The sequence below is a fragment of the Suricata suricatta genome, chromosome 6, assembly GCF_006229205.1.
Source record: "Suricata suricatta isolate VVHF042 chromosome 6, meerkat_22Aug2017_6uvM2_HiC, whole genome shotgun sequence".
NCBI classification, from domain to species: Eukaryota; Metazoa; Chordata; class Mammalia; order Carnivora; family Herpestidae; genus Suricata; species Suricata suricatta.
In genome coordinates, this window is record NC_043705.1 from 59,682,996 (window position 1) to 59,696,951 (window position 13,956).

At 37.9% G+C, this 13,956-nt stretch overlaps 1 protein-coding gene across 5 annotated transcripts in view; it reads left to right on the forward strand.

The window, feature by feature from the left end:
- VCAN (versican) overlaps positions 1 to 12,976 on the forward strand; it is a 157,857-nt gene extending 144,881 nt beyond the window's left edge. For all 5 annotated transcript variants that reach the window (XM_029942544.1, XM_029942547.1, XM_029942543.1 and 2 more), the window contains 3 exons: positions 5,959 to 6,103; positions 10,668 to 10,850; positions 10,996 to 12,976. In XM_029942544.1, coding sequence (XP_029798404.1) covers positions 5,959 to 6,103; positions 10,668 to 10,850; positions 10,996 to 11,123 — 456 coding nt within the window. In that variant the 3' untranslated portion in view covers positions 11,124 to 12,976. The remainder of the gene's footprint in view (positions 1 to 5,958; positions 6,104 to 10,667; positions 10,851 to 10,995) is intronic.
- Positions 12,977 to 13,956: the final 980 nt, after the last annotated feature.

Sequence of the window (13,956 nt, forward strand, 5' to 3'; positions counted from 1 at the left end):
TAAACTATGCTGGCTTTTCGGAATATTTCTTAGTTTGCTCTTGCAGCCCTGGAAGAGGGTTGATCTGGGGTAGATCACCCAGGATGTTTGCTTATAATTCCAAATGAGGAGGAAAGCATCTAGATGGAAGTGGTGCATTTTTCTCTGCCCATTCCAAGACTCTACATTTCTGTATGTATAAGACACTATCCATATGAGAGAGGCTTTATTACATTCTTAGAACACAGAATTTATTTCCTGAGGAGAGATCTCTTTCTAACATTTAACTTCAGTGAAAAAATACATTATTAAACCTGAAGTCAATGATTTATTTCTTATACCCTTTCCTCTGCAAGTGATATTAAAAATAAAGCTTTATAGAATTCAGGAGGAAACAAAGAAAGTTATTCAGAAAACTGGAGTTTCCTTTACTAAAGTTAGTTTGGCAATAACATGGAGAAAAATCAAAACATCTTAGCCAAAATAAATCTGCACAATGGAGTTATCAGATATGAGGTAATAGTGTGACATGCCTGTGGGTATCTGACATTCTTGTAAAACCACAGACCCAGAATTTGGTCCTGCACCATTAAGCCACAGTCCTGCCAAGCAACGACACAGAATGCAGGTTTGCAATGACTGTTGCAAGCCAAATGTAATTCCCACCAAAAACAATTAAATCTTTTACCAGAGGTCTGAGTCTGGGCAGCCTAAGCCCTGAAAATCACTTTAGTAGCATGGATTCTGAATCTCATTTCAGTGTGAAAATGACACAGTCATTGTTCAGATCAGGAGGAAATGTCAGCTGCAAAATGCATGGCAGGCAAGGAACTAGTAACTTGAAGTGATATTTGTTGAGGTTAGTTTAGAAAAAGGTTAGCTAAGAAATTTAGAAGTTCCTTCTGAAAGCTGCATAGATCATCTTATGGTGTTCAGTTTTACTGATTAGAAAAATAATTCACGCTCTCTCTAGCGAAGTGGGTAATATATAAGAATATATAGAATAAAATATTACCTCCATCTCATATAACTTAGAGATAAATTTATAACTTTTTACTGCATTTCCTTTTGGTCTTTCACACACACATGTGCACACAGACCACTGTGTCTGACAGTATGTGTAAAATGTGGATCATTGCATATTTTTTGTATCTTGCTTTTTAATTTTAACTTAACACTTCTTTCAGTATTTTCCATCTCCCTATATATTCTTCACAGACAAGATATTTAATGGTTACATAATGTACGACTTGTCTGGCCATAGCCATAGCATAATTTATTGCATATTACACACACAGACACACACACATTCTATAGATTTTTGCCCATTTACTGCTAGTATAATTAATATTTTAGATAAACTGTTGTTCACATCTCTGACTATTGTTTTAAGATCCAATTTTAAAAGTAGAATTACAGGATCTAAGTGTTAGAACCTTTTGAGGTTCTTGATCTATATCTCCATTTTTCAGAATGGTTATTGCCTGTCTCGCCTATCATTTGCTAGCAGCAAGCAACATCTCTGATTAGAAGTAGATGTGGGGTCACCAGGGTGACTCAGCCGGTTAAGCATCTGACTTTGGCTCAGGGTCATGAGCTCATGGCTCCTGAAATTGAAGCCCCACATAGGGCTTGCTACTGTCAGCGTGGAACCTGCTTTGGATCTTCTGTCCCCTTTCCTCTTTCTTTCTCTCAAAAAGAAATGAAACATTTAGAAGTACATGTGGATAGGGTAGAATGCAACACACTCTGTTGTTCATTATTCCTAAATACCAAATCATTTATTAAACAGTACCAGTGTGTGCCAGACGTAATTCCTGACACTAACGGTATAGTAGTAAACAAAAGAACCCCGAGCTCCTGTCTTCAGTGAGCTTGCATTCTGTTATGGAGAAAAAATTCAATAAATAAATTATATAGGATATGAAAAATCAATTGTTGTTATGAAGACAAAACCAGAGACCTGGGAGTGTGAGTAGGAACAAGGACACAGAGAGCATTACACAGTTTGCATATCCTATTGATATGTGGGAAAGTTTTCCACCTTTGAGGAGTTTTACATGTTTCTTTCAAGAGGTTAGTAGAAAGTAACCTAGGGGGGCACCTGGTTGGCTCAGTCGGTTAAGCATCCAACTTCTGCTCAGGTCATGATATATCACAGTCCGTGAGTTCTAGCCCCGTGTCGCGCTCTGTGCTGCCAGCTCAGAGCCTGGAGCCTGCTTCAGATTCTGTGTTTCCCTCTCTCTCTGCCCCTGCCCCACTCACACTGTCTCTCACTTTCTCTCTCTCTTCCTCAAAAATAAACATTTTAAAAAAGAAAAAGAAAGTAACCTAGAAATGATTGAGCTCCAAAATCCATAAGTATTTGAAGAACTCTGGAATTTTGGATATAGAAAGTGCCCAATACAATACTACATGGCAATGAGAAAGAATGAAATCTGGCCATTTGTAGCAATGTGGATGGACCTCGAGGGTGTCATGCTAAGTGAAACAAGTCAGGCAGAGAAGGACAGATACCATATGTTTTCACTCATATGTGGAACAGGAGAAACTTAACAGAGGACCATGGGGTAGAGGAAGGGGAAAAATAGTTAAGGAGAGGGAGGGAGGCAAACCATAAGAGACTCTTAAATACTGAGAACAAACAGGGTTGGGGGGGGGGGGGGAGAGGGGGAAATGGGTGATGGGCACGGAGGAGGGCACTTGTTGGGATGAGCACTGGGTCTTATATAGAAACCAACTTGACAATAAACTATAAAAGAAAAAAAGTATCCAATACAGATCTGTGTTAGTTTTAAGGAATTCCTATTCCTTTGTCTATTAATTTTATTTAATTCAGTAATTTTTATTTTGATCCTACTTTAATAAATCTGTTAAAGACAACTTAGTTACACATCAGCAACAGGCTGAATATGACTTTTATATCTACTTTCCATTTCCTGTTTCCTTGTTTATTATCTATTTAAAAAGAGTAGCAAAAGCAAAAACAACAAAAGGTTTCATGGGTGGAGGATAAGAGATGATAAGGGAACGGAAGTAAGCAAAAAAAAGGAAAACAAATAATTAGCAACCCTTTTTAGAGCAAATGTCAGTTCCCGGTTGCAGGGAAAACCTGCCAGTGGAAAGGTCTTCTGAGCATCCTTCCCAAGGCCATCAAGGCAGTAACTCAGTGGTACTATTCAGGCTACTAACTAGAGTTGGATTTCAATTCATACCATTTCTGTTTCTCCATCAGAAAAATAAAAACACCCTTCATTCTTTTTTTTGGCAAAAACAGACAAACAAACACAAAGCAATTGGTTCTTTGCAATTTTATTACTTTTCAGACTCTTTTAGGGGCACCTGGGTGGCTCAGTTGGTTAAGCATCTGACTTTGGCTCAGGTCATGATCTCGCGGTTCATGGGTTCTAGCCCTACGTCGGGCTCTGTGCTGACAGCTCAGATCCCGGAGCCTGTCTTCAGGTTCTGTGTCTCCCTCTCTCTCAAAAAAAAAAAAAAAAAAAAAAAACATTAAAAAAAATCTTTTAAAGGCCCTTTTATGTAGAAGGGATCTCCTTATCTCCTATCTTAATTTTTGGCATGATTGAGGAGGATTTTAAAGCAAAGCTAGGAAAAAGAGATTGAAGAAAAAGTAGAACATCTCTTAATCTGGAGGCTTTCAAACTTCAGATCTTCTCACAAATAATTTTATCAAAGATCAGGTTTTTACCATACTTAAAAGTTTTAAAAGCCATTTGTTTTTCTGGGAAGAAAAATTAGATATTATCTAGTATACTTCTTATATATTTTAAACAGTGCTATTGTGTTGTTGTTGGTGGTGGTGGTGGTGGTGGTGGTGGTATTTTGGCATGCTCTGCGTTTACTCTGACATACAACTCTTTCTTCTCTAACTTTCCCAAATAAAATCCCTTAATTCATTGTTTCAAGCCACAGACTTATTTTAAATTTAATTCCAGGAAAGACATAGATCTGTAGAACCAGGAAAGGTAGTCATATCAGCATTGCACATGAATCTGAATCTGTCCTTCTACCAAGTGAAAGAAGTTTGGCTCTACCAGACTGGGCAGCGTTAGATGCGATGTACAACATGATGACAGGCAACGCATTTTGAAAAAGTGATTCTCAAGTTGACCCAGAAAGACATGGAACAAACTTGTCCCATATCACATTCTAGTTACCGGGCTAGGAAATTGCTCTCTTATTTATAATCCAAAGTTTATAATTTTTGAAGAGGCATAGAGACTGTGTTTTTCATACAGTTATTGGTTATGGAGACAACATTTTAAGGTCACAAGAAATTGAATGTAAACCCAAGAGCCCTGAGCGCTTTACATCCTCAAGGTCCAAGTTACTCCCAATCCTACTGAATTCTTGTAAGAGATAATGCATACCAAGTACCTAGGAGAGAGCTTCATCCATTATAGGTGCTAAATAAATGACAGGTGTTACTCTGATGGAAAGCAAATTTGATTTTTCTGGTTATAGTTCATTGCTGAGACAGTTACCAAGATAACCAATAGAGGGGCGCCTGGGTGGCTCAGTTGGTTAAGTGTCTGACTTTGGCTCAGGTCATTATCTCACAGTTCTTGAGTTGGAGCCCCATGTCGGGCTCTGTGCTGACAGCTCAGAGCCTGGAAACTGCTTTTTCCCTCTCTCTGCCCCTCTCCCGCTCATGCTCTGTGTCTCTCTCTGTCTCTCAAAAAAAAAAAAAAAAAAACTTTAAAATTCTTTTAAATTAAGAAAAGATAACCAATAGAAAACATCAAAGAGAAGCAAACATTTTTGTAGTAAGATTTTATATGTATATATATATATAATTTTTTTTAGTATTTTTAAATGCTTATTTATTTTTGAGAGCAAGAGAGGGAGGGGCAGAGAGAGACACAGAATGTGAAGCAGAGGCCAGTGCAGAGCTTGAACCCATGAACCGTGAGATCATGATTTGAGCCAAAGTCGGATGCTTAACTGACTGAGCCACCAGGTGCCCCTAGTAAGATGTATTTTTAACAGCTTATCTTTTGTATCAATATGTTTAAATGTGGTTAATGTTCCTATTGAGAGAAAACAACTTCCAGATTTATATCGTAAAGCAAAACTTAACTGTATGGTACACATAAGAATTACATCTCAAACAGAATTATTCAGGGAGTGTGCAGGTGACTCTGTCGGTTAACCTTCTGACTCTTGATTTTGGCTCAGATCATAATCTCATAGTTTGTAGGATTGAGGCCTGTGTTGGGATTCTCTCTCTGCCTCTCTCTCTCTCTCTCTCTCTCTCGATATATATATATATATATATGTGTGTGTGTGTGTGTGTGTGTGTGTGTGTGTGTGTATATCAAAATAAATAAATTACTCAGGCAGGTTGAATATGAAATGATGGGTACATATGTATTGGGTAAGTATTAAAAATAAATATAGCAAATGTCTCAATTTTTTAAACCAAATAAATGAATTTAGATTTAAAAAGCACAGTAAATAAGGCAAAAGAAGGTGGTAAAGATGTAAAAGAAAGATTGCAAATTTTATTGCCCTGTCATCACAACTACATAAAATTACCTGTGCCCATAAGAGCTGGGAGAAAACATGGAGTGACAAGATTATGGGTTTTTTTCTGTATTTTCACCTCCATTAATATTGTTACATTTAATAATAATAACATGATTAAATTTCTTATGTTAAGCATTGATTATATATTTAGAAATGTAGGATAACTAGAACAAAATTTCTCAGACCTATCTCATTGCCAAAGGGGAAAAAAATACATATTTGCTGAGGAGAGATTTTGAAATACATACATTTTTCACTCAAGAGTGCAAAAGTCTTTTTCTTTACCATTAAAATAATTTCCGTTAGATAGTTCAACAAAAATTGTTGAATCATTCTAATTCCAGTGCAATGTAATGGCTCTGTCACTCTTACCATTTGCTACTTTTCAGCAATCAAGTAGTTAATTCTGTTCTTCCTCCATTTTTATAGCAATATGAGAACTGGAGGCCCAACCAGCCAGACAGCTTCTTTTCTGCCGGAGAAGATTGCGTTGTAATCATTTGGCATGAGAACGGCCAGTGGAATGATGTTCCCTGCAATTATCATCTCACCTATACCTGCAAGAAAGGAACAGGTAATGATTAATTAACACTGTATAATCTGCATTTCAAATAGCAAGTGAATTCAAGAAGGATAAACTTCATTACAAACTGGATGTCATGTTTGGCATCTCTTGCTGCCTCTGGAATATTTCATTCCTCCAATACATTTGGAAAGTTCATTTTCAGTAATGTCTTTACCTTAGATTTCAGATGCTTAATATAGCGATGTCATATTTATATTGAAAAAAAAACACGTACCTGGCAGTATCTTTAAGAAAAACAAAGTGCCAGCCCAAGGGCCTATCCACCTGTTTATTTTGATGAGCAGAACATTAAAAAATAACTAGTTGTCAGCATCTAAAAATCGGGTTATATCATGAAATAATCTGGATTTTTTTTTTTTTACTTTGGTAGAAAAATAAGAACTGGTACCATTTGGTCCATGTTCGAACTTATCAGTGGTTTGAAGTTCTGGAGCTGAAAACCAATGCCCTCCCTCCCTGGGGACCTTCCCTCATATTGTAGGCATTTGAAGTTTGTAATCATTTCTGTAGGAGCTCATTATGTGTTTGTAAACAATAGAACAAAAACAGCGTTACTCTACTGTTGAATACCTACATCATATGCTAAAATAAAAACATTTGTGATGTAAGCTCCATAATGAGAATTGCTTAGTCAACACTGAACAGATAACATTAAGAACACTTATTTTAGAAAGTGTTTATTATTGACCAATATGTTCGAATTTCTAAGGTACATGTATAGACGTCCTCCTTTAGAAAAACAGGAATTCCATAAAAAATTTTTAACCTTTAACAATTGATAAATGGTGTTAGAACATGAAAGTTAGCCTCTAGACCCAGAATTTTTCGTCAAGTAAGAGTACAAATGCAAAATACAAAGTCCATTGGATTTATTTGTCTTAGATATGAAAGTGATAAACTAAAAGTACACACTGTGCAGATCTTTTAGGAATGACTTAAACCCCAAAACTAAGAAATTCTTTCATAAGAAAGAAAACACTGAGATCCACAGAGGTCAAGTGAAACTCAACTGTCAGCCATGTCACTCTCTCTGCCATTATCTTATCTAAAGTAGAGTTCACTCTGACCCTCCTTCCTGTCTGAGCAGCTCCCCTGGCTTATGTGCATCCCTTCAGCACCTCGGCCATGGGACTCGTGAAAAAAGCAAATCAGGTATTTGCTCTTTTCCCTGTTTCTAGTGTAAGACGTCATTAATGAACTGTTTGTCTTTCTCTGAATGTCATGTTTGCCTTCTAGTTCCCTGGAGTCATGCCTTTCCCTTTGTGATCCGAGCACTCTTCTATGTCCTGTGTTATTTTTTTCCTAAAGCAAGGTTTCTCAACAGCAGCACTGTTAATATTTTGCTCCAGTTAATGCTTAGTCATGGGGGCTGTCCTGTGCATTGCAAATGTTTAGCAGCATCCCTGCCCTCCATGCACTGAATGCCTGGAACATTCTCCTCCACCCCTTATCCTCGTCCTTTGCTTTTTTTGTCTCAAATGATAGGATTTTCTCATTTTTTTATGGCTGAAAGATGGAATATTGTTCCATTAGATGTATGCATATGTACCACAAATTCTTTATCTATTCATTTATTGATGGACACTCAGTTGTTTCCATGTCTTGGCCATTGTAAATAATACTGCAGTGAGCATGGGGGTGTAGATATCTTTTTGAATTAGTGTTTTTGTTACCTTTGGATGTATTCCCAGAAGCACAGTGGCTGGATATATGGCAGTTCTGTTTTACCTTTTTGAAGATCCCTCAAACTTCCCCACTACTTTTCTAGTAGCTGCACCTGTTTACAACCCACAGTGCTTCCTTTGTTTCCACATCCTCTCTAGGTGTTATCGCTTGTCTTTTTTTAACGATAGCCATTCCAACAGGCGTGAGGTGATACAGCATTGTGATTTTAATCTGCATTTCCCTAATGACTACTGATGTTGAACATCTTTTCATGTACCTCTTGATGTTTTGTATATCTTCATTGGAGAAATGTCTATTCAGGCCCTTTGCCCATGTTTTAATTGGGTTATTTGGAGACGTCGCGGGCCCTTCTGGTCTGAGGGGCTGGAAGACGCTGCAGCAGGCGGGGCTGTGACTCAGCGCCTCGCGGGGGTATGAGCAAACCAGGCTGTACGGCTGGCAGATCTCCTCACGTGAGGATCTGAGTCAGGCAGGTGTGTACCCTGCCAGGTGCCCTGGTCCAAATGCGCTTCTGACTTGGCTCTGCAGTAAGGAAAGCTGCTGGCTGGGACTACTCCTTAGCACTGCGGGTATGAGTGTAGTCTGTGGGGATTCCTGTGCTGGCTGCCCCAGGCCCCTCCCTCCCTTCAGAGTCACAGATTCCCCGTGGTTGAGCCCCAAAGAGTCCCCTGTAATACCTGTGGTGCAAGAGCAGAATAGGACTCCCGCACAGCCTCCCACAGTGCAGGGGGAGGCTGGTTTTCTTCCTGTTTTTTTTTTTTTCCCCAACTGGAAGAACCTGAGGCTCAGAGAAGACCTCTTTACATGACGCTGCAGTCCTGGTAGAGGAGCAGAGTGGTCAATGGGTAGCCATTCTCTTATCCTGCTAAGGGAGTCTGTCTTAGTCTCTTTGCTGCAGGGAGTGCTTTAGCCTCCCCTCCATGTTCAAGGATTCTCTCAGTAGTGTCTTGTTCTTGAATAGATACTAGTTGTTCTTAGAAACATCACTCTTAACGATGCGTATTTTTGTTTGGGTTGGTTTGGTTTTTTTGGAGAACACCTCAGTGCATACTACCCACATATCTTCGGAGCATTCTGCAGACTCCTTACAGTCCCATCCGTCTACTTCCCAATCCCAACCATAGATAATGGCTTCATTCCCTTACTGTGCTCGTTAGTATTGTCACATATACTTGTATTTGTAAATGACAAATTGTTTAATTTTGCACATTTTTGAGCTTCCAGTGGAATCATACTGTATGTTTTTTGTGACTCACTTTTTTTGTTCAGCATTGTTTACGAGATTTATCCATATGGATACATTTAGCTGTATTTCTTCATGTTGCTGCTTATAGTATTTTATGTATAACTAACTATATAACATTTTGTTTACCAGTTCTCCTATCCATAGACATTTGGGTTATATTGACTGCTTTTGCTATTTTAGACAACATTTCTATAAACATTCTTGAATTTGTTCCAGGTTAGGCCTCTATAAGTCTCCATAGGGTATTTTTCCAGGAGTGACATTGCTAAGTCATAGGATTTATGTGTCATCAGATTTACTACAAAATTCAAAATATTTTCCAAAATAGTTGTACCAATTTGCACTTTCACCAGAAATGTGTGAAAGGTCCTGTTACCCCACATCTTCTTTAACATTGATATTATTGGACTCAGATTTTTGCTGGTCTGGTGCGTATAAAATGTTATCTCTTGTGATTTAATTTGTATTTACATAGATACTTTTCCCTGAATATCATTTTATATACTTATATGGCATTCATTTATAGCTCTTTTGTAAAGGTTCTGTTCATGTCTGTTCCTTATTTTTAAAAATTGATGACTTTTCTTTTTTATATTGATTTATAGGAGTCCTTTTTATATCATACTCTTTAGTAATCCCTTGACAATTTTATGTGTCACAAATATCTTCTCCCAGTTTGTAGACTGTTTTTACTCTTACCCTGTGGTATTTATTGATCAACAGAATTCTTCATTTGTTGCATTTTTCCTTATGGTTCAAGACTTTCTGTGTCGTAAGAAATCTCACCCACCCTAAAGTCAGAAAGATATTCTATGCTGTTTCCTAAATGTTTTAAAGTTATCACCTTTTATATTTTTATATTTAAACCACCTAGAATTGATTTCCTAAGTATTTCCTGAGGTCGGGAACTGAGTTCATTTCTATCCATATGAATACCCAATGTCCAAGTATAAAAACTACCTTTTCTCCACTGTTCTGCCATGTTGCTTCTGTCAGGTATCAAGCATATATGTGTGGATCTCTTTCTGGTCTATTTGCCTGTCCTTCCCAATACCATATTCAGTGAATTATTTTAGCTGTATTATAAGTCCTCCTCATATATAAATAGCTTTGGAAGAAATCTGTACATTGACAATGACAACTTTTAATTTGTGAGCATACCACAGAATCAAGTGTTAAATGAATTATAGAATTGATAGATTTTAAACTTAACCTCACAAACCCATTTAGTTCCTCAACTGAAGGTAGATAATAAATAAAAACTTTAAGATGCTGTTGGAGACAACACCAAAAAGCCACATGTTGGCATGAGACAGGTGCTTTTAATTTGGAATTTTTCAGAAAGGTGGCCTTCCAAATGGACAGGTGAATATATGATCATTTGGCCTAGTGGTTCTCTACTGAAACACAATTGAAGGTGATATAGTCTGAGATTCAAACTAGACCCACAGCCTCAGTATTTAGCTTTTCTCTTGAAAGATTTCAATTCTTCAGTTCGAAATGATTGCCTTTGCTGAAAGTGCTTGATTGGGCACTGTAAAAAAGGAAAGAGAAAAAAAAGATCCATACTAATAGAAATATTTAGATTATGTGGCAATAACCCAATTTACTTTTCTTCAGTTGCTTGCGGCCAGCCCCCTGTTGTAGAAAATGCCAAGACCTTTGGAAAGATGAAACCTCGTTATGAAATCAACTCCCTGATTAGATATCACTGCAAAGATGGTTTCATTCAACGCCACCTTCCAACTATCCGTTGCCTAGGAAACGGAAGATGGGCTATGCCTAAAATTACCTGCATGAACCGTAAGTGGTCCTTTAGAAAGAATGGACAGCCGTGCTATAACAACTACTAGACACCCTCATTTTACCGCTACGGTATTGGTAGTTTAGGGTATGGAGCAAGTAATACTGTTGTGTTTTCTTTCTTTCTTTCTTTCCTTCCATGTAGCATCTGCATACCAAAGGACTTATTCTAAGAAATACTTTAAAAATTCCTCATCAGCAAAGGACAATTCAATAAACACATCAAAACATGATCACCGTTGGAGCCGGAGGTGGCAGGAGTCCAGGCGCTGATCCCTAAAATGGCGAACATGTGTTTTCATCATTTCAGCCAAAGTCCTAACTTCCTGTGCCTTTCCTATCACCTCAAGAAGTATTATCAGTCGGTTTGGATTTTTGGACCACCGTCCAGTCAAGTGGGGTTGCTGTGCTCCCAAAACATTTTAAATGAAAGTTTTGGCATTCAAAAAAAAGCTAACAACATGAAAGATAATGAGGGCAGAAAGTAACCGATTCCAGCCTATCTAATTTCTTTAGTTTTCTCTTTGCCTCCAGTGCAGACCATTTTATAATGTATACCAGCATACTGTACTATTTAAAAAGCTCAATTTCAGCACCAATGGCAATGTAAATAAGATGATTTAATGTTGATTTTAATCCTGTATATAAAATAAAAAAGTCACACTGAGTTTGGGCATATTTAATGATGATTATGGAGCCTCAGAGGTCTTTAATCATTGGTTCGGCTGCTTTTTATAGTTTGTTTAGGCTGGAAATGGTTTCATTTGCCCTTTGTCAGCAAGACTGAGGACAGCTTTTCCTAGACAACTAACAAACACAAGGTCTTAGAGGTCACTGCACCACATCAGCCCGAAGTGCAGTTCGCTTCCGTGCGATGCTGAAGCCCAGCCACCAGGATTCGGACGGAACTGGGGACTGCACCGTGGAACTCCTCTTTGCTGCATTCCTTTTTCTTCACTTACAAGAAAGGCCTGAATGGAGGACTTTTCTAGGACCAGGAGCATTTTTTAGGGGTCAAAGTGCTAATTATTAACTCAACCAGGTCTCCTTTTTAATGGCTTTCATAAAACTAACTTGCAAGGTTACAGATCAACACATTTCAAGTGGATACAGACCTAAGGGTCCTGGAGGGGGTGGGGGAGGGATTGTTAAAACAACAACATGCATTCGAAGAAAGAAATTTTGTATATATAACCATTTTAATCTTTTATAAAGTTTTGAATGTTCATGTATGAATGCTGCAGCTGTGAAGCATACATAAATAAATGAAGTAAGCCATACAGTTTTAATTTATTGGATGTTATTTTCCCCCAAACCTGAAAATTGACATTAGTGTACTAGTTATTTTTCAGTGTTAGCCTTTATGCTTCCCTCACACAGACTGGGGCCATACAATCTAGGTATTTTGTCCCTGATTAAATAATGTGATGGGTAGGACGCATCCAGTGTTTATTATAAGAAGAGTGGAAAATGCATAGCTTGCAGCCAGTGGTGTTTGCCCATTCTGAACAAGGAGCTACAGAGAGTGTGGGGGTTTCTTCCTCAGGCGGAGCGGACCTGTTGACATCTCTCCCTGCTTCTTCCTACTGTGTTTTTTCCCCTTTATTTGAATAAAGTGACTGCCGAAGATGAATTTGAATCATTATCCACTCAATTTAATGTTTAAAGAAAAACCCGTAGTGGAAAGAAGGCATTTAAGAGCAATTCCCTAATTTCAGTTAGACAACCTTGAGAAGAGTAGACAACAAATAAAATGCAAACCGAGCTGACCCAACATGGACTCTTTTTCACGAAACCTCCTTTGCTTAGAAGGAACAACAGTAGCTTTCATCATCCTCCGTGTCTTTGAGTAAGTTTCCTCGGTTGCCGCACTAAGTGTAATCCACTTTAGGTGTTCTGGAGCGCAGAATGACAGTGTGTCGACCTGTTAGGTTTTAATTTTTCTCTTTCATTACAATGCACACAATACGTTCCTGTATTTATATTATAACGTGTATAGTGTAAAATGTGAATGACTGTTGTGTTTTTCTTTTTTTTTTTTTTGTGAATGAAATCCTAAAATCTTTGTAACTTTTTATACCTGCTTTTGTTTCACCAAAGAAACCTAAAATCCTTCTTTTACTACATTGTGACTGGTCTGGTTATTTACAACTTTAACTGTTAATGTGCACCAACGTTTTATACCATCCCAAAGTTCAGGCTGCTGGCTTGGTTGAACTGATATTGTGGGTAACAGAGAAGTGATTATATAGGTACCTGTGAAAATTGAGATAGTAATTCTGATAATGTTTACATCTACATAGTTATGCATTAATCTCAAATGTGAAAGATGCATGCAAGAGGAAAAGCGATCTCTCCTGTTCACAGAATGCTTCCTATGAACTAGGCCAAGTGCATCATCTCCCAGCAAGCCTGTGAGAGCAGCATCGTTACTGTGTGATGAATGAAGGATCGGCCATAGAAAACTCAAGTCCTTTGTCCAAAGGCCCATAATTAGTTTGTAGTGAATGCTGGTCATCTCCAGAACCTGCATGATATTCTCAAGAAAAATGTAAAACATTATGTTCCAATTGTTACATGTTTAGAAGGTTAAATTACTGGCTAGAAGATCATATCTAAAAAAGTGATCAGAAGATTTCAAAAGCATCAAGTTTCTATCCACCCAGACATCCATCCATTTCTTCATTTTTCATTCACTCACTATCGAGTACTAACTGTGTGTCAGGCACTGTACTGGGCCCTGAAGATTGAGCAATGTATGAGCTAGACTGGACTCTGCCCACATAAAGTTTTTTTATATTGGGTACATCCCATGGGGATTATTTTACAGCCCATTCTATTTGATATATTTATGGATAATTTGGAAGAAAAAATCCATGATATGTTCTGCATTTGGATCAAAGATATCAGAAAGGACAAAGGTGAGTTGAAAATTATTTTGAGGTCTCTTTCTTGGAATGTCAAAAACACATGGGAATTTGGACATGAATAGAATCACTTCTTTTCCTTGCTGTGCTTGTCCTTATAATGTGCAATCCAGTGTCATAACTTTCTACCAGAACTTTAAACAGAAACTATCCAGGCAAGAAGATATGAGTTTGCATTA